The following is a 22751-nucleotide window of genomic DNA, read 5'->3' as shown; positions in this document are numbered from 1 at the left end:
GTTGTGGCTTCATCGGATGTCCAATTAAATTTCATTTCTTTTTTATATAGGACATTACTTTGTTTTAATTTTCCTGCTCGTAGCACAGTACATTTACTTTTGTTTAATTTCAGACCCGATGTCATTCCGTAAAGGGTTAGCGATTCTATTAGGTTATGGAAAGAATCGTAATTGTCGTTTAAAAAATAAGTTGCATCGTCAGCAAATAGGGACTGTTTGATTTCTTCGTCAGGTTCTAGTGATATGCCTTTTATGTGTTTATTTTATTGGATGTGATGTGATAGATACTCGATGCAGATAATAAATAGCGATGATGAGAGTGGACATCCTTGTCGAACCCCTCGTTCGATGTTAAAACTGTTTGAAAAGAAGCCATTGTTAATGATTAAACTGTTAATATCGGTATAGAATAGTTTGACCCATTGAATGAGACTTTCACCAAAGTTCATATTTTCTAAGCAAGAGAACATAAATGAATGATCAAGCGAATCGAATGCCTTTTCGAAGTCTGCAAAGAATATTAGACCAGGATTATTTGAATTGTTCAAAATAGTTTATGCATTCTTGGATAAGACGAACGTTTTCACCAATGTAACGTCCCTTTATGAAACCAGATTGAGATCTTGAAATGATTGCTGGTAATACTTTTTTTATTCTGTTTGCTATACTTTTAGTTGCAATTTTATAATCATTGTTTAGTAAACTAATCGGGCGCCAGTTTGATAAGGATTCTAAGTTTTTTCCAGGTTTTGGAATAAGTGATATAATACCTTGTTTTTGTAGCGTAGTTAAGTTTTCGTTGTTAAATGAATAGTTTAGTGAATTAATTAGATGTGTTTTTATATCATTCCAGAATATTTTATAAAATTCGATTGTGATGCCATCAGATCCTGGGCTTTTGTTATTTTGCATATCTTTTAGGGCTAATCCACATTCATATTCATTAAGCAATCCGTCGCACAGTTGTTTTTCCTCTTCGTTTAAAGCATGATGTGTATTTTTAAAAATGGTGTTGTTTTCAACATGTTTTCGTTTATAGAGGGTTTCGAAAAATAAACGTTGTTCTTCTAGTATTTGAGTCATGTTTGTTATATCTTTGCCATTGACTACTAATTTGTGTATAGTTTTTTGTTCACTTCTACGTTTTTCAATGTTTGCGAAGTATTTTGTATTTTTCTCATTGTGTTCAACATGCTGTGCACGCGCTCTTAGTATTATTCCATTGAGACGTTTATGATAGATTCCATCTAATATTTGTTTTTTAAATGTTATTTCATTTTCAATGTCGGTGGTATCATTTGTGTTTGTTTGATGCAATTGTTTTTCAAGTGTTTCAATGGTTTTGATGGTTTCAGTTTCAAGTTTGTGTGTTTCTTTTTGTTTAAATGATGTGTATCTAATTGTTGTGTTACGTATATTTCCTTTAATTACTTCCCATAAGGTGTTTGGGTTTGCATCTTTATTATTTTGAACTGTATTTAATATTTCCTGTTTTATTTGTGTTTGATATTGTGTATCCAATAAGATGCTGTTGTTAATTTTAAAGTATCCTGGGCCTCTTTCAGGTTGTATATTATGCAGTTTAAGTTCAACTAGAGAGTGATCAGTCATAAATCCTGGTTTTATGTTACATGTGTCAATAATGTTGCAAAGAGATTCAGATATTAAAAAATAGTCTAGTCTACAAAATATTGTTGGTTTTGTGTTTGAGTGCCAGGTGAATTTGCTTTCGTTTGGGTGTACTGTACGCCAGATATCTATCATATTGTAGTTTTCAATTATGTTATTTAAAATATTTCTATTTTTAGGATGAGTATAAAGGTTTCCATTCTTTTTATCTAATACTGGGTTCAGGACAGTATTGAAATCACCACCGATTATAATATTTTTATCTTGGTTATTAATTATAATGGATTGTAATGTTTCGTAAAATGTGGAGTCATCTATGTTAGGACCGTAAACGTTGATTAATGTTAGTTGTGTTTCATGTATTTTTATATCTATACTTGCTAGTCTGCCAATTATTATTTCGTTAAGGTTATCAACTGTGATCCCTATGTTACTTTTTATCAGAAAGGCAATGCCTTGTTTATTAGTATGTTGTCCACTGAGATAGATTTCTCCGTCCCATTCATCTTTTAAGGTTTGTGCTAAAGTATGTGTCAAGTGACTTTCCTGTATTAGGCATATACTATATTTTTTTTCGTCTAACCATTTGAAGATTTTTATGCGTTTATCTTTATTGTTTAGCCCTTTTACATTTAAAGTACATAATTTAATCATTTAAAATGGTGAAGGGTGTTGTAAATGATAATGTGTGTGTGCTTGTCCGGTTGATCTTTATTTTTTTTTAAAGTCCAGTTGCTTTCTATTATAAGAGATAAGATATCCATACATACAAACAACGAAAAAAAGAAAACACAAATTATGGAAACAAAAAGATGAATATTCCATAGAAACGAAGAAATAAGAAAAATAATCACAAGAGTAAGAGAAAAATAATAAACGACTATATTCACTAAAGTGAACATTTTAGGGTATCCTTTCGACATCTAAAATGAACTGAATAAAAATAAAAATAGAATATACAAGTCAGTAAATATAATCATAAATCACTATTTCAAGATAATATTTAATGCAAACAACTGAAAAGAAACAAAATACTTAATTATTTCCTTTTAGTCATATGTGGAGTTTTAATAATTGTATTAATCATAGTGTACTTATTATGTTCGTGTGTGTATGCATGTGTTCATAATTTTATTTCATTCATAAAAAGTTCCCGTACATTGTGGCAACCTAGTGCACGCTAAATTGCCGCTACGGTTTACCAAGCAAAACTATATAATTTTAAACTGTTTAGTATGTATTAAGAGACGCCACTCTATGGCAGTCTAAAACACGAAAATCGAAAGTTTAGACAGCCGTAATGGCCTTTTTTTTAATGAAGTGTCTATGTATGTAACAATAATATTTTCAGTGGATGTGTGTATGTATTTAACAAAAATAGCAGTGTATAGCGTGTATGTGTCTGCGCGCGTGTGTGTGCTCTTAATTGTGTAGGACTGTGTTTATTATAGCATAAAACGACCAATAGCATATTGTCAGCTTATGAAAAACTTATATATCTAATAGCATTGCATTACACAGTATACTATTAAATTTGACGTGACTACTGTAGACCTACATAAGTTCGTGTGTGTATGCATGTGTTCATAATTTTATTTCATTCATAAAAAGTTCCCGTACATTGTGGCAACCTAGTGCACGCTAAATTGCCGCTACGGTTTACCAAGCAAAACTAGAATATAATTTTAAACTGTTTAGTATGTATTAAGAGACGCCACTCTATGGCAGTCTAAAAACACGAAAATCGAAAGTTTAGACAGCCGTAATGGCCTTTTTTTTAATGAAGTGTCTATGTATGTAACAAAAATATTTTCAGTGGATGTGTGTATGTATTTAACAAAAAATAGCAGAGTATAGCGTGTATGTGTCTGCGCGCGTGTGTGTGCTCTTAATTGTGTATGACTGTGTTTATTATAGCATGAAAACGACCAGTAGCATATTGTCAGCTCATAAAAAACTTATATATCTAATAGCATTGCATTACACAGAATACTATTAAATTTGACGTGACTACTGTAGACCTACATAAAACATAATCTTCAAACGCAAAAAAAAATGTGTTCTTACAAAGTAATAATACGTACAAGGCGTAACAACAACAATGTGTGCACATATACAGTACTCATGTATACAATCGCAGCAATTAAAGTAAGAACACGTACAAGGTGTAACAGCAACAATGTGTACATATATTCAGTACAAATGTATACAATCACGGCAGTTAAAGTAAGAACACGAACAAGGCGTAACAACAACTATGTGTGCATATATACAGTTCTCATGTATTCATAAAGCCTGAGTAGTGCATTCGCTTAAGATACAATTAAGGTATTTATTAGTAACAATTAAATACCAATTAAATACATTTGTTCATGTAACGATTGTTCGAACTTTATGTTGTACACATATAATTTATTTAATATTTAATTTATTTATAATTTATAATATATTTAGTATTTAATTTATGATGTTTTCGTTATTTATATGTTAACATGGTTTGTACTGACACTTGTACCATACGCATGTGTTCATAATTTTATTTCATTTATAAAAAGAAAACCCAGTACATTGTGGTAACCTAGTACACCCAATTATAATAAATGGTAATGTAAAAAAACACAAAAAACTTCAATACAAATATATTGTATTTTCTAAAAAGTCGCACAATAAAGAAGAGTATAAAAATACAGAAATTGTTTGCACAACTTAAATATGACTATTTCAACAACACAAAAGCAAAACATAACAGCTGTCAAAGTGTTTTCATAAGCAGACGTACAATGCATTCACCCAACGGATCAATTCAAATAACCCATTATATTATCAACCGTTAGCAATCAACCTCACATAAAAAATGCATATTCCCTGCCTACCACTTGTTTTAACCGTTAGCTGTGAACGGGTTATTACTCTAGATATTATAACGAGTATATAATTTGTGGTTGATGTACCGTGCGTTTAAAAACTGTCAGTACAGCTTTAAATAGTACTTGTACTTTTTTTAGCGTAGCTTGTGTATACGTTCACTTTTTATTAAAGTTGAGGTATCTTAAAAAAATCAAAAAATTTGTTTTGACATCTATCCCAAAATAATTCTGACACGTTGTAATGGCATTAATGAAGTAAATAATCCAATATGTTTTTACAAACATGTATGTTATTTAATTTATCGTTTATTGGGTGTTATATTAATTAACTACAGTACTGATATAGGAAAACATTAATGTTTTTTATGTATGAGCTGTTTACATACAGTTTTTAAATGCCTGCATACCAAAATAGTTAAAACAAGAGCTGCGTTTGTGAACCACAACGCCCCCTATTGTGCCGCTTGGATTGTGTATTTTTTTTGTTTCAAACATATTTAACCAGGATGTATGTGTTATGCATTTCATACTTAATAGGAACAGAATTCTTTCTTGCTTACTTGGAACTGCATACACATGAGACAAAAGAAGCAGTATTGTGGCAAATGGTATTAAATGCTGTATTTTAAATATCTTAAATTTGATATCATTACATATAAAAAAAATACAATTTTACACGGGAATTTGCATGATAAATCTATATACATGTAATATAATACATATTAAATAGAAAGGTACTTATTTTTTCCGCCTCATGTTTTAACAGTGAGAGGGGAAACAAAAAGGCAGCGAATCCTGTATATTTTCCAGTAAATTAACACCTAAGTCAATACTCAATACATACAGGGTTGTGATAAGTATTTATAAAAAGAAATAATTCCAATATGTACATATTTACAAGTATATTTTTGTGTTTTGACCATGTTTACTTTATATATCAGGATAGAGAAAAAAGGTAGATTGTAAACAACGCTTTATTTGTTTATTACAGAAACAGAATTGCGTTTATCATAAATTTTATTATACTGAATTACTTGATGATGATTAACTGACACGCCTGATTACAAGGGGAGTAACTGCGTTGATAAGTAGTGCACGGAAAACTAGGACGTAGCTACAACATATGTGCAATTGATAAAAAGATGGAAGAAAATATATTATTATTATTTCACAAAGAGACGACCGCAATATGTATAGTAGAACAGCTTAAAAACTACACTTGATTTTCGTTCAATATTAACGTAAAATCTGTTCGAGAAAAAGAGTGCAAAAAGAGTAATTTTCCATAAATTCAGTGTAATTATACATTCATTAGATATCAATATATAATACAAATCGGTTTAACTGTCAATTTTTTCTTCTTGTGAACCGTCTAGAGTTCGCCTGGGAGGAGGTATTGAGTGATTCGGAGTAAGACTTTCGTGGCCAAGGTTTTGATAACCAGTTTTTGTAATCTGCGAAAGCTATTTGTGTGGCGTGTTGATTTCCTTTGAAAAGCGCGTAGATTTTCCCCTCAAAGGACCAGCATTTTTCGACGTTGGCACTATCTTTAAGTCGCACTGATGCCAGGATTTCAGCGTTAAGTTTTGTAAGGTCTTCGTTGACGAAGATGCCGGTGCCTCTGAATTGCTTAGCTTTTCGTAAGATGTCGACTTTCGTTTGTCGTCTCACAAATTTTATAATAATAGGCCTGTTTTCGGTTGGTTTAAATTTTCCTAATCGGTGGGCGATGTCTATGTCGCTCGGTGTTATCGGTATACCTAAGTGCTCGTTTACGAGCGATACTATTTTCTGTGTTACGGTGCTTGATGACTGCCGCTCTTGATCGTCTAGAACGCCAGTCATTCTGATGTTGTTTCGTCTACTATATTGTTCCGTATTGTTTTCGAATTCATTATGAATGGCGGAAGTGCTTTTTTCAGTGTGTAACATTTCATTTTTGCTTTTACGTTCCTCAATTTGTTTGTTCTTTTCTAAGACGTCATTTTGTAATTTTTCAATGTCACGTTTTTGCTCAAAAACGCTTCCTTCTAGGATTTCGAGTCTTCGTAGAACGGTCCCAAGAAGTTTCTCCTTTATTTGCTCGACAGTTTCCTTAACAATTTCTCTAATGAAGGAAGAATCTTCTTTTGTAAGAACTTTGGACAGTTTATTATTTATTTCCTCTAATTTTTTTTCGATACATTGCTCAGATGTCATATTAGTTTCGTTTGATGCACTTTTAACAAAGGTTGACATTGTTTTTTGTTTCTTGGAATCCGGTTTCGATTTTTTCTGTTTGTTACTATTTAGGGGAGTGTTTTTTGCAGCATTATCTTCATTTTCAAACACCGTACTGTCCAGTATACTTGCTTCTGCATTTGTCGTTTCGCTTGCAGTAGATGAGTGTTGCCGTTTTTTCATTTTGTTTATAGAGCTGCTACGGAGCGATTGTTATAAGCCGATAAAGCACGTATTAACGGTTGATATGTCTCTTTAATAAATCGCTATAGCGAGTCCTTCAAGCGTGACGATTCGATCCGATATGTCAAGCGTGACGAGTGACCAATAATGGTGACTGCTTTGTAATACACCTGTCAAACACCTGTTACGCTATTACCCGCCCATAACTCTGATTGTGGAAAAATCTGTAAATGTCATTAAATTGTCAAAACCTGTGCGATTGATACATACGATGTAGAGTCCTATATATCCAACACATATGCACTTTCTACACTTTTCACACTTATAGCATTTTGACACTTCTGTAATACACTTGTAAAAACATCTGTAACGCTATTCCCCGCCCATTTTTCTTACTGTGGAAAAACTGTAAATGCCATTAAATGTCTAAAAACTGAAGATTGATACATACGACGTAGTCCAATATATCCAGCACATATGCACTTTTCACATTTTTCACACTTTTTGCATACGACCACTGACTGTATATGCTATTCTAATTTAAATAAGAATTACATTTTTCTCTTTACCACTTGTTTTGACCGGAACCGGAAATATGTTCTAATGCTGTTTCAGAGAAAAAGGCCAAAAACTTTATGTAAAATAAAGTGTTCCGAACAGGTGAATTTTGACACTTATGAATTTTGACACTTATGAATTTTGACTCTTATGCGCTTCCGTAGGAAAAAAATCAACAAAACCCGGTTTTGAAAATACACATATTTTACAACAAAAAAAATCGCTGAACTACATGCTTTATAACTATTTCATAACTTGTTAACATAAACTTGTTGACATATTCAATTCAAATGCATATACTTTTTGACAGATATAACGACAGAGAATACCATCGATGCATGCCGTATAGGTTGTCAAGGTCGAACACAAAACACGATGGCATAATCTATGATAAACGGCAAATATGAACAAATTCAGTATTTACTTACATAGTAATAATCACGCAGACATGTGTTGACCACATTAGTTGTGTAATCGGCAGCAAACCATCGCCAATCACATCAAAATCCGCAGATTTCTTCGTTGTTTACATTTCAGACTTTAAATAAAAAGCGCGTAAGAACTTTTCACAGTACCTCCAATCTGAAGAGTACTGGGTATGGTGTGCGTGAAGGCCATCACAAATATATATCATTTTGGGTTTTTAAAGTGTCAATATCTTCATGCGCCCCAAGAGTTGAAAGCTTGACTTTTTATTATTTGTTAGTTGTGAAGTATAGTTTCGTATAGTGTTAAAATAATTTATGTTGCTTATAGTTGAACCCCTTTCTTTAATTTGATTAGTCTAATAATCTTAAGGGCCATGTCTGTTTCCGAACAAGAGCGTCCACGATATATTTACAAGTGCTTTCTAAGTCTGTGAAGCCTTTTGTTTGACCCGCTTGCGACTAAATCTTTTGAAACTTATTTCGGATTTGGAAGCTTGATGTTTCATCGGTTAACTTTTCCGTGTCAGTGGACTATAATCGTAATATCATTAAATTGTGTAAGATCTTCAAAGCGAAAAGGATAGTGCTATCGACTGTTCCGCGCTTGGCTACATACACCGGTAAGATCGTAAGATAAAGTTCTAGCCATTCATATACATGTACGTATATATCATATACATGTTCCATCTATACGCCCAATGTATGTTTTTCCGTCTACGTTATGTATTTTCCCATCCAATTATTATAGTAGATTTTATACTTGGTTATTGGTTCATTGCTTTTCATTATCATTACGTTTATTCACGGAGTGTATATTGTAATCTAGAGTCCGTGGTTTATTCTTATTTGTCGTAATAAAAGGCGTGTATCCCAAAGGAAAATGTATATAGAGTTACTTTGTTGCATGTTCATACATTACGTGCACTTTACGTTCTGCACATTACTAAAGTAATTAAAATTAAATGAAATTATTCTACTTTGGATGGTGTGCACTTTATGTAGCAAATATATTACGGCTATGGTTCAGCGCGAAAATGGACGGCGTTTAAAGGCGTTGTAAATAAAGTTATAGGCCATTGAAGGTGTGTATTTTTAAGGGAACTAAATATGGAGAAAGAGAAGTTAAGCAGCGAGTGCGGTAAACTAGAATTCGTTACGAAAACATTTCCGCCAAGATGAGGGAGCTTCAGTATAAAGCGCAATGGGCTTCTGGAAATTCGATAAAAGGTCAAACGTGACGTGCCTCTGTTTATTTTTATACGACATGCAATACAGTTTTAGTTTGACTTTAACAAAATATTTCGGGCATCAATAACCTGTGTGAAAAGGAAGCTATTGAATACAGCATACACTGCCTTATTGTGTGGTTGTTGTATTTGTTTGGCTAAAACAATTCTATTTGGGCAATTGATGAGCTCACGATACAAGAGTAAGTGATTGAATCACTCACGCTCTTAAATTGTTTCTGTTAATAATGCTTTGTATTATTCGGAACATGCCGTTTTGCGATTAGGAAAAAATCAGTCGGTTCGCCATGTGTCGTCAAATTTAATTTCGTTATCGCACTAGAAGCCACATCTTTCATCCATTCTTGATTTAACTTGCATAGAATGTGTCTTTGAGTCGTGCTCTGAGAAAACTGGGTAAAATGCATGTGCGTAAAGTGTCGTCCCAGATTAGCCTGTGAAGTCCGCACAGGCTAATCAGGGACGACACTTTCCGCCTAAATTGGATTTTGCTAAGAAGAGACTTCTTTAAACGAAAAATGTCATAAATGCGGAAAGTGTCGTCCCTGCTGATTAGCTTGTGCGGACTGCACAGGCTAAACTGGGACGACACTTTACGCACATGCATTATGCCCAGTTTTCTCAGAACGCGACACATTTGAACACTTCATAGGCCAAATTTGAATCAGGGTCACGTGCTTCCAAAATTAAGTAACTAGGTTAATCTTTTCAGATAACATGTATGCCTCAAGCGTGATGGAACTTGGTCACAAGGTTTATCTTCACAATACCTAGATCAAGTTCGAATCTGGGTACCGTGTGTTGAAAAGCTATGTTACACAGGTTATCTGCGGACGATTGGTTTGCTCGGACTCAGGTTAGCGCTTTAGGGCCATCATAAAATATAAAATCAATAAAATCATACAAAATATTTGATAATAAATTGCCTCAGTACAATTTACCTCATCTGCGATGTTGAAGAACGCAGTCTATTTGTGCGTTGGCGGTCGAACATGATCATGTACATAATGACAAACAGCAAAGCCACAAGGAGGCCCGATACTACATGCTTGCGTGACATCTTTTGGATCAGCTACACTTCAGTGCTGAAACTGAGAGAAAGTTTTTTTTAATAACTCTTTGTTGCATTCAAGTTCACTTCATTGCGGACAATAAGAAGAAAGCTTATGAATTTTGATCATTTTTTAAATAAATTTAATTCCTGAAAATGACAGAAGATTACTTAATATTACTTGGATTTAGAACAACATCATTGGTTAAATCCTTGAACAATGTGTAATATTTCATATTTGTGTTAATATATTGATTTTGATTGCTGAGAATTTCATAGTTGGGTTTATTAAAACTTAAATATACGATACTGCAGTTTAATTTCCAAGCCTTTAGTTTAGTTTAAACATATTTATTTAAGCTCGATTGCATCGAAAGCCTCAGGCTTATGTAAACGCTCTCGAGTCCGTTTCCTGGGACTAAAACCAGTACTTGGTGTCTTTGAGGAAAATCTAAAGACCGCTCCCACAGTGGCGATCGAACCCGTGACCACTCGCTAGGCAGACATCTTATCCATTGCACCACGGCTACCTCAAAGCCTTTGGATATTGCAAGTTCAGAGAAGATTGTTTGTAGGATCTATATAAGAAAAACAGGTTACCCGCAGGATTCGGCTTCTTTCTACGCCAGGGAATTGATTTGAACAAACTTTTTTAAATGTGTCAAATGGAACACCCATGGGACTTGTCGTTAAGGAGAATATATGTTAAGTCATTCGTTCATAGTTTAAACATCAAACACCGTTATCATTCTTTACCCTTACCTACTTAAATGTGTATTTATGTATTCAGAAATTAACTTCGTATTTAAATTGAGTTTAATGACTTATCAGATATAAACCTATAGAGGAAAATAAGTACTTCATTTACTATGTAATATGTATGACTGTCTTTGCATTCAATGTTTCAACAATTATAAACATTATGACGTATTTCCGGTTAATGGCGGGTAGATTAAAAATTTGATCGGGCGGTGATATTTCATATTCTGAGTTTAAAACATTATAAGTAGTGACATTAAGTAGTGACATTTGCGGTTAACCAGAGAGTTGGAATCGCAAGTGTATCGGTTGATGAGTTTATAAGCTCCATGGATGAATCAGAATCAATATCTGTGACGGAATACTCCATCCCCGTACCAAACCAGTTCAAACAAAGACAAAATGGCTGCATCGGATCGTCCGAAGGCTTTCAAACAGTACAACGTAAACAAAAAAGAAAAAAGTAAGTAGCAGTAACGCAGAAAACTTCGCTAATATGACTATAGATGATAAACTGTTGTGCATTTTTTTGAAAAAAAAAGTAGTGACGATAAAATAACACAGTGTAGAAGTGGCATAATGAGATCAAACACGAATTTCAAACGTATTGACAAAAGCGAGTTGTTCGTTAGAACAGCTATGCGAGTGGCAATCAGAAATGAACAGGTAAATGAGTTACCATTCCATTGATAGAGATGCAGGAGACATGATAACTTACACAATAATGTATGGCCTGTCCGAGAAAATGTCGTACAATGATAGGACATTGGTGATAAGGTTCCTGGAGAATGAGCTAGATCTCGTAACAGAAGGCATGATGATAGATCGAGCACACAGGCTGGGGAGAAGTAGTATTTCAACTACATGATCAAAAAAGCCCAATAATAGTCCGCTTTCGCGATTACATTGATACAGAAACAATTGATGCTAGGGCATACAAGCTTAAGTGAACTCCGTTTGGAATAGACAGGCGTTTTCCAAACGAAATAGCTTGAGCGCAAAAGGGATTGTACTATTCTCATGAAGCTGTACAGGGGGCGACAATTAAAGAACAGAACAGAACACAACTTTATGTAAGTCTTAGGCATACAGGAATGCAGTAAGAGGAACATTATATATTTAGTTATACAATATTTAAATAGACATGCGCTACACGGTTACTTGGTACAGTCAAAATACATGCGAAAAGAACAACAGCAAAAGAACAAACATTACACAGAAAACAAAAACAGACACAGATAAAAAAGTTATATTTTCTGGCTCAATTTGAATATAAGAGACTCATTGTTTTCAACTTTATGTATCTAGGGTCACAAACACAACTGAGTAAAAACGATTGATTTGATATTTCTTAAAAGGGTGGTATTAAATTTACAAAATTTATGTAGATATTCCACGTTTTCTAAAGTCATTATATACTTAAAGTTTATTAACACCACAAACAGGTTTTGAAAACATAGTAATATTGATTCTATCGGTAGTAAAGTAAGTGCATTTTAAAATGTTATGTTCTGTACAATCTTTTTATTTCGAGTCTGCCGTTCCATCTGCCAGTTTCGATTGGGAAATGATGATTAGTAGTGCGGTATGGCAAGCGGTTCGACACATAATCCCAAGAAACTAGGTTTCTCATGAGAACCTAAGTTCTCATTCTGAGAACCTAGGTTCTCATGAGAACCTAGGTTTTCAAATGAGAACCTAGTTTCTTGTGAAAACCTAGGATACCAAACGAGAACTTAAGTTCTCAGAATGAGAACCTAGGTTATCATGAGAACCTAAGTTCTCATGTTTCTCATAAGAACCTATTTCTCAAACGTCAACTAAGGTTTTCAAATGAGAACCTAGGTTCTCATGAGACACCTGGTTTCTTGGGATTTCATAAACCTAGTTTCTCATGAGAAACCTAGGTTCTCATGAGAAACCTAGTTTCTTGGGATTATGCGTCGAACCGCTTGCCATAGTGCGGAGCTTCAATATATATAGATATAGGTAGACACTTAGATTTTACTTTGGGAAAAAGCTTAAGGTAATTCTCGAATTCAATCTTCTTTTAAATGAATTAAACAATTTATCTTTGTTTGATTGGTACACGTCTACATGCAACTGTTGAATGTATTGATCGATAAGTGCACGTTTGAATTTGTAATGATAGTGAATGCATGCTGGGAGTTTTTTTCGTGCCATACGATCGAGGTTCCTGTCATATCTAATATTTATTTAATTTTAGATATCCATTTAAAGTTATGCAATTTGTTATTGGTAAGGGAAATATACATTTTTTGTTACAATTTTATTGTCATTACCTAAAAGAGTTCTTGCCCAGAATTCATTTTACTGTAAATAGTGAAAGATAGCGTGTATCTCACAAATTCGTCATACAGCATATATGACAGAGTTCTTACGAGACATGGTAATTTTTCTTAGGAATTATAGTAATTTTTCTTAGGAATTATCCATGTACGCGTTCAATAATGTTTATGTTATCGTAGCCCAATATTTCGCATCCATAAGTAAATATTGATTCAATTGTATGAGCAAACGGTTTAAACGTGAAATCTAGTGGCAGATCTGAGTTATTGCGGATATTAACCCATTTATGCCTAGTGGACTCTCCCATCTTTCTATCAATTTATATCCAAAATTAGGGATGTCTAGTATAATTATTTCTATATTTAGAATATATTTTTTACAGAAATTCTTTAAACAAACAGCGCAGACCCTGATGAGACGCCGCATCATGTTGTCTACCAAGGCCTTTTTTTCTAGACGCCAGGCATAAATGGGTTAAGTATATTCATTGCTTTTTATCTTGTTCAACATTGTTTTGACGTGCGCTTTTGAAAATGTGACTCCAAGGTATTTGTATTGAATTTCAATTTCACGTCTGCCAATTTAAAATTTAAACCGCGCAATGTTTCTAACCCCAAATATGATTACATTTGTATTTTTGTTTTATTAGTATTTGCATTGGATGTCCATTGTGTGCAGTATTCATCACATGCATTTAAACATCTTTGAAAATCTTTTTTATCGTCTGACAGAATTATAGTGTTGTCGGCGTATTAAAAAACAAGTAGCTTCAGCCAGCGATAAGCACTAGATGGATCAAAATGACCTCAACACCTTTAACGTCGCGTATAAGAATATGGCCCTCAAGGTCAAATATTGATGTAATATTCACAGGCGACTTTAATGCACATCACCCTGCTTGGGGCTCCATCACTTCAGATGCAGACGATCGGGCGGTAATAGAATGGTTGGACGAGCAAGATCTTATACTGCTCAATGACGGTTCTCCAACAAGACTTAACCCCACTGGCTTAAACTCCCACATTGACCTTACTGCTGTTAATGCCAGGATAGCAAGTGCGTCTGCATGGGCAACCGTTAATGATACCATGGGATCTGATCACAACCCACAACAGGTTACCCTGCTTAACTATATTGCACAGGGAACTGAGGCTAAATGTTCAGGAGAGCAAAAGTTTTTATTGGAAAAAGCTAACTGGGCTCAGTTTATGGACCTCTGCTCAGATCTCTCCCTTGCAGATGTTCACTCTCAGGACTCTAATCTGTTTTGTAACATCTTAACTAGTAAGATACTGTCCATAGCGGAATGTAGCATACCGGTCTCTTCCGGCAAGGTTAAGGCCAGAAATAGGGTCCCGTGGTGGAATGAGGCGTGCTCCAAGGCGGTACAGGACCGTAAAAAAGATTAAAAATTCTTAAAAGAACCCCGCTGAGCATAATCTTCTTAATTATAGGTCCCACGAAAATCAGGCAAAGCGGGTTATATTGGACGCAAAAACTCAAAATTGGAAATAATTCTGTGATTCAGCAATTATTAATAAGAAAAATGCTAGGGATTTTTGGCAAAATAATCACAGAATTAAAGGAAAATCATTCACCCCTGTACCGCTACTTAAATACAAAGGCGAAATTGCCACTACCCCAAGGGACAAGGCTCAATTTTGGTACAGCATTTCCAATCTGTCTCCAGTGACTCAAACCTTCACCTTGAAACTTTGAACTATCAAAAGCGGTTTGAGACTGAGCACCAAAACATTTTAAATTAGCCTGGTGACAACAGCACGCCTCTCAATTTACTATAACATAATTATTAAGTGCCATTAACACCAGGAGCAACACCGCCACGGGGCCTGACAAAATAGCATATTTTATGTTTAAAAATATGCCAGCCATAACTCTCAAAATATGGCTTAACCTATTCAATCACGTGTATAGGACAGGCACGGTACCACCCGAGTGGAAGCAGGCCAGAGTGATTCCAATTCCTTAACCCGGTAAGGACAAAAATGATCCAAACTCATATCGTCCAATAAGTTTAACATCAAACGCAGGTAAATTACTAGAAATAATGGTAAAAAATAGATTAGAACACTTATTGGAATCTAATAACATACTAAACCCCTTACAGTCTTGCTTTAGGAAGGGGCGATCCACTCATGATCAGCTAGCTAGATTACAACATGACATTCTTTCTGCAAAAAATCAAGGGCAATCAGTATCAGCAATTTTTTGGACCTTCAGACCGCCTTTGATTTAACATGGACCTTTGGCATATTAAAAAAGCTAGCTGACTATGAAATCACTGGATACTGTTTTCACTACCTCAGAGCTTTCCTATAGGGCCGTAAAATCCAGGTCAGGGTCGATGGGGAGTTATCAGAGGTAGCCATAACTGACCGCGGAACCCCCCAGGGGTCTGTATTATCCCCAACTCTGTTCTCCCTCATCGTTAATGGTCTACCTGATGCCGTAAAAGACTCAGGAATGGTTATCTCCCAGTTTGCCGATGACTCAGGCACTTGGTAAAAGGGGTCTCACATGTTACGCCTGCAAAAGAGGGCTCAAGCAGGCTAAGACTCCAGATGGAAATGGGCAATTGAATAGAGATTCAAAAATTCTCCAACCAAAACAGTAGGAGTTCCATTTGGCGACCAAATTCAGCACTCTTTGGACTTAAATTTAGGCGGCACCAAAATTATCTTTGAAAAAGTGGTGAAATTTCTAGGTATGTACCTAGATAAACAGTTAACCTTTACTCACCACTTCAAATATTTGGCAGAAAGGTGCGAAAGGGACCTAAATTTAATGAGAATGTTAAGAGGCACAGGTTTCGGATCAGATAAAAATAGCCTCTCTACAAGTCCCTTATACGTCGAAAGCTAGATTATGGAGCCCAGATCTATGCATGTGCAAAGCCAAACGCCCTAAAACTGGTTGATGCCATTAAACATAAGGCACTTAGGATAGCTCTGAGGGCCCGAGCTGCACACCAGGTGCACTGCTTGAAGAGGAGGCCGGTATTCTACCCTTAGACTTGCGTCGAAATCAGCAGTCCCTTAATTTGTGGACCAGGGCTAAGTCTCGGCATGGTTCAAACCCTGTTAACAAACTTGTCGGGACTTGCACCGTCATCAAAGGGAAATTACTTAAGCGTAAGCATGTCGCCCTACCATTTGGTGCGAGTATTAGGACCCTTGTGTAAGATGCCGGCCTCGACAATGTACCTGTAGCAGACCTGTAGCAGACTCTCTAATAAAATAACGAAAACCGACTTGCCACACCTCATTAAGTCAGAAACTCTCTCCCTTATAGATAATATGTATGATGAGCATCTAAAAATCTACACTGACGGCTCCAAATGCCCTAACTCTGGTTTGGTAGCCAACTCTTTTGTAATTCCTTTAAAGCATATTACCAAAACGCACAGGCTCAGCAACAATCTCTCTATTTTTACAGCAGAACTTTTGGCAATTAAATACTCTTTGTGCTGGATATTGGTCAATAAACCTACTAAAACTGCTATTTTATCAGACTCAATGTAATCTATTGAGTCTATAAAAAACAGAAATAGCACATCTAGGCCTAATATTTTAACTAGCAGTTTGGAACTTAATCAACATTGCCTAGATAAATCTTTAAAGGTCACATAAGTATGGTGTCCAGCACATGTCAACATCAGTGGGAATGAGCAGGCCGACAGTGGGGCTAAGGAGGGCCTCTTGAGGGGGGGGGGGGGCGTAGATGCTGGGGAACCCCTGGCACCTACTGAGATCTACTCCCTGACAAAGAAATTTGTCGTGGGTTAGTGGAATCTTCGGATCGACAATTGGCTTCCCGTCGACATACTTTTACCAGACCCGCGAAAACCCTCAGGCCGCCTGACAGATACTCAACAAGCATTGTGCTTGACAGAGCCATCACGCGCCTGAGGATGGGAACCACCCTATTACCCGATGGCGCGGGAAAGTATGTCCTCGGTGTAGACCCTGCATGTCCTAGGTGCCAGGAACCCCTCACTGCGCCCCACATGCTGCTGCACTGCCAAAACCATAAGGTGCAAAGGGACCACCTCGAAGCTGCATTGCACTTCCATGGACTAGTTTTAAACCTTTCCAACGTGCTAGACCCCAAGGGAGCAGCGAGGGGCCCGGTCTTCTCTGCCCTCGCCAAATACCTTCTGGACTGTCAGATAACTGACAAGATCTAGGTCATTGGGAGAGGGAGAGCAGCCAACACCCACCCAATTACTCAGTCATGTGACTGACTTGTTTTAAACTGTGTAATCTTTACACAAATCTGACATAGTCATTGCAATTGTGTTGGATTTGTGTCACTTTGACACAACTTTGTTTTAGTTTTTAAATGGGATTATTGTTCCACCCTGTCCTTTCTAAATCAGGTCAATGGTATTGACCTGGTATTCCTTATTTTAAAACATTTTTTATTAGAGTATGACGTTAGTCCACCATTTACATTCTTCAGTTTCTTAATATATTCATATTTTATAGAAGCTTTTATTTAAAAAGAAAGGACGAGGCTGTCCAATAACCCGGATATGTTGGCTGTGTTGCACCCCCTCCTTTCCCCTCTGACAACCCCCCTTCTCCTTCAAACTCGAAGAACCATGTCAGACAGGAGTGCACGGTGCAGGGTCATACACCTTGCAAAACAAAGTTTAGCCCTTTCAATGGTATAACCAACTCTTTGGTACTATACTGATTGTTATGCCCCCCTAAGAAGAAGAGGGGGTATATCGCTTTGCTCATGTCGGTCGGTCGGTCGGTCGGTCCGTCCGTCCGTCCACCAGGTGGTTGTCATACGATAACTCAATAACGCTTGGGCCTAGGATCATGAAACTTCATAGGTACATTGATCATGACTCGCAGATGACCCCTATTGATTTTGAGGTCACTAGGTCAAAGGTCAATGTCACGGTGACTCGAAATAGTAAAATGGTTTTTGAATGATAATTCAAGAATGCATACGCGGCCAACAGGGCACACTCTGAACAATATTACTGAAGCAACTGGTCTGTAACCCTAAATCTATAATTATCAGTCCAATGAAACATCATCCTTTTAGTAAAATACAGTGGATCAGTAAAAATATTATCAGAATATGAGATTTTTTGTATATTTTGTATATTTAATATTGTGTTAATGTTTAATTTTGTTGATTAATATAAATATAAGCAGGACAGGGGAGGTAATACACTACAGGGGAAACAAATGCAATAAGTTTAAATTTATTGTTACAGCATTTGCCTCCCTTGTAATATATTTACATTTTACGAAATGTAAGGCTAACTGCATGTAATGCATACTACTACTACTACTACTACTACTACTACTGCTGCTGCTGCTGCTGCTGCTGCTACTACTACTACTTCTTCTTCTACTACTACTACTACTACTACTACTACTACTACTACTCTACTACTACTCTACAACTACTACTACTACTACTACTACTACTACTACTACTACTACTACTACTACTACTACTACTACTACTACTGCTACTACTACTACTACTTCTACTACTACTCTACTACCACCACCACCACCACCACCACCACCAACAACCACCACCACCTCCACCACCACCACCACCATTCACAGTGACAAAAACGTATTCACACAATGGCTGCTACTACAACTTATAGCCCATATAGGGGGGCATGCATGTTTTACAAACAGCCCTTGTTAAAAATTGCTATATTAAGTGTTATAGTATATAATGTACACATGTACATTTATTTGTTTGTTTGATTTCCTTAACTTCTATTAAAATTGTAACTTTACTTATATAGCAAATGAGGTACTTTTGTACCATTTTTACCCTGTTTCATCCCCTATATATTTAGTATTATAGGTTATATTAAGGCATCTTGTGGGTTTTTTCCTGCATCTTAGTATGATTTGGTATCTCTTTAACCAATTACTTTTTACTGGATTATTTCAGTATAACAACATCATATTGTCTTAAATTTTGTATCCATCATTCTCCATTTCTAATTTCCATTTACCGTGCACTCCCTCTGGTCAAGGGGACACAACTATCATAAAACTTCACCTCCACAATTACCTCCCTTGTACCCATCCCAACAGCACTACCCCTGCTGGCTCCCCCCACCCACACCAGCCTACACTTCCAAAACTCTTCTTCCTTTAAACCCTTCTGGGTGGCATCATGTTTTTTACTTATTAATAAATGCTTGCAGCTTTGTACATAATGTACATACATGTAATCTACTTTTTTATAGAAACTTCTTTGTTTTGTTTAAGTTTTAACTGTAAAATACATTGTTTTACCTTATAATTCTTACGTGGCCCTATAGAGGTAACCGTTTTTTGGCGACAAGTAAGTAATTAACCATAATATATAAATATTACTTTTGATTTTTGACCACTCTGGGGGGACGTTTCTTCTTCATAGCCCAATACTCCTTAAGTTCCATACAGACAGGGTCTTATGTTGGAGCATTACGGCTATATTCCCTGTCTTCAAGTGTTCAACATTGTGCTACATATACGAATACATACCAATTACAATACAACATATAATTTTAAACTAAAATACAATTACCAAATACAATTTTGTTATATTTCTATATAACTACATGTTTACATGCAAATCCCCCTCTCTTATTAGAGCTATGAAATCAGGCTCTTCCTTCCTTTATAAATCTTTATTTCATCCCATCGCTAAGAGTTCTTTGTATCACATATAACACTAACAACAAATTCCCATCTATCCACAGATTTAATACATAGTGGCAATGTTAAACCACTTTGTGATCTGTAAAACCCTAAAATATTAATAATGTTTGCCTATTTCAAACATATTACACTTCCACGTATTTCTTTTCTTTCATAGAAACATAAAATTAAAGTAACTCTATATTGTTTTAACATTTAAAACACAGATTACAAAGTCTAAAGACTCCAACAAACCAATTGCAGTATATACTGAGCAGTGGGTCTAGTAATGATGATGCCACATACAACAATATGTGTTTTCACCATCTTCACTTATAAAAATTGGGCTATTCTCTCTCTATCTCTTTCCTTTTAAAACATCCAATAACAATATCTTAATAATAATAATCATCATAATAAGAATAACAATATAATAACAACATAGTAATTTATAACTATAAAACAATTCATGTATTTTATTAAAATTCAAGTTCTTTTGATGTAATTATCCTTTTTCTTTCATTTCATATATTTTCTGCATAGAAATTCTTATTGTTTTCATTCTGCAAAGTGCACTCAATGTCATGGTCGTCCGCTGGGTAATTTTTTTATTTTAAAAAGGATTGACCTACTTGTAATTTTTAATAAGAAATTTCGGCAAATCAGCGCCATCGTTATATAAGACTTTTAACCAATACAAACGCCGCTTTTTAACAGCGTTAGGCTTAGCCAATATGCAGTTTATAAAGAGTATTGCATTTATTTCCCATCTAATTTAATTATAAGTAAAGCTATTTTTTAATTAGTAGATTTTTATTAAAGCACCGCATCAACACTGCAAAGTTTTCTATTTTTATAAATGGTACAGCACAGTAAAATCGAGCTGTCCATTTTATGGCCGTTTTGGACCTTTTAATGCAGAGTTTTATGTTAAGCAGTGTGCTCGGGCAATGGTTTATTAACCGAAGTCCCGAGGGTTAACAACCCATCAGTCAGTCAGTCAAATATTGAAAAAATGATCGGTGACAAATTTTCCAATTGCCGAACGCCGTCATCGCATGGGAAGAACGGAAACGAGGTGTACAATGTAATCAACTGACACACATGATTTGGTATTCTGGTACATGCTATAAATAACCTTGATTATTTTTCCTGTCACAGAGCTTTCATACACATTTGCTAAATGTTTAAAGGTATATAAATAACGCATTGACCTTGGGTCACAATGGTTTACCTTGACTTTTAAAAGGTCAAATATCATATTAGCCTTTGTGACCTTGACCTTGAATCTAGTGACCTCAAACCTCATCAAAAGGTAGATGTCCATACAAGGTACCTACATGCCAAATATGAAAGAGATTGGTAAAGTATTGAAGGCGCTATAAGAAACGGTACCAAAAGTGTGACGGAAGGAAGGAAGGAAGGAAGGAAGGAAGGAAGGAAGGAAGAAGGAAGGAAGGAAGTAACGGAAGAATGAAGAGTAGGAAGGAAGGCCAGACATTAAGGAAGATCCTGGAAATTTGGTATTGAAAGGGAAGTAGGACGGAAGTACAGGAAGACCTAAGCTGATCCGGACGTGAATGACTAATTAAGGACTTCAAACTACGTGACAGAATTAGGACGCTTAAAGGCAGAAGGACGTAGTAAACGGACGGAATTCCCCTTCCTTCCTTTTTTCTTCTTCCATTCCGCCTTCTCGGTCCTCCTTCCTTCCTTTCCTTCCCCTTCCTTCCTTGAGAAGGGTGGAAAAAGGACGGAAGTAAGGAAGGAAGGAGGACACAGGAAGCAGAAGGTAGGCCGTCAGGACAAAATGGCAACGTAAGCTACGCCGAAATTTTATTTCGGTAGCATAACAAATACAAATGAAGAAAATGCATATAGTAAAGTTTCTAAAAATATGCAAATGTAATGACATAAAGATGTGTAAGTGATACCCGTTATATGGTATTATTGATCAATTAATTGCGAATTACAAATGCTTTTTTATATATTTACACAACTTAACAAGTTCATTTGTTCGGATGAAGTCAGTTATTGGTCATACTTAAACACGGGTGGATTGACATATATATGCCTTTTAAGGTATTTTTGTCGTAAAACACTTTAACATCGACACATACAAACGAAGTGAAAGTCATCTTCAATATCTCTACTATTGCAACATAAATAGTATCTTTTGTTGCGAGGAATATTATTGCGGACATACCTCCCAGTATGAATTCTCAATGGGTGTGCAATTATTCTTACATTAACAAAGTGAATACGCAAAGTCCTTGGTAAAAAATCCAAACAAGATTTTTCGTATACTATTATAGGTTTTTAAACTCTATAAATGTATAATACAGGACTGTTACTGAATGTACATACCATTCTTGTGTAAATGTATCTACAAGCCTATTTCTAAATTGGCATAAAAAGAAGTTACACACACACACACAGGGCTAGGATTATTAAAAAAACATATCCATAACCATAATCGGTTAACAATTGTTTAATATGTGAGACCCAATTCATGTGTCATTGTGTGACACTCGATCGTCAACATTCATATTATACACAGAATGGAGAATAGTGTTATTACTCAATCTAATTTTAAATCAATTTTTTAACATTCTTATAAAACGATTAATGTAAATGGGTATCTACCCTACTCTCCATAAATTAACACATGCGTTACAACTGTTGAGTCTTACTTGTAGCATTCGTTTACAGAACTTTAAATGAATGCGTTCTATTTCTTTAGACTTTGTAAAATCCCATATTTCAGAGGCATAGTTAAGAATCGAACCAACAAACGT

General features: G+C 35.5%; 1 protein-coding gene across 1 annotated transcript in view; it reads right to left on the bottom strand.

Annotated features, from left to right (window-relative positions):
• LOC127882214 (alpha-(1,6)-fucosyltransferase-like) overlaps positions 1-10215 on the bottom strand; it is a 35933-nt gene extending 25718 nt beyond the window's left edge. Inside the window, exon 1 of the mRNA XM_052430765.1 lies at positions 10074-10215. Within this exon, the coding sequence (XP_052286725.1) occupies positions 10074-10192 (119 nt within the window). The 5' untranslated portion in view covers positions 10193-10215. The remainder of the gene's footprint in view (positions 1-10073) is intronic.
• Positions 10216-22751: the final 12536 nt, after the last annotated feature.

Source organism: Dreissena polymorpha, chromosome 1 (genome assembly GCF_020536995.1).
Source record: "Dreissena polymorpha isolate Duluth1 chromosome 1, UMN_Dpol_1.0, whole genome shotgun sequence".
Lineage (NCBI taxonomy): Eukaryota > Metazoa > Mollusca > Bivalvia > Myida > Dreissenidae > Dreissena > Dreissena polymorpha.
The sequence above is the reverse complement of the archived record's forward strand: the minus strand, read 5'-3'. Positions and strand labels throughout refer to the sequence as shown.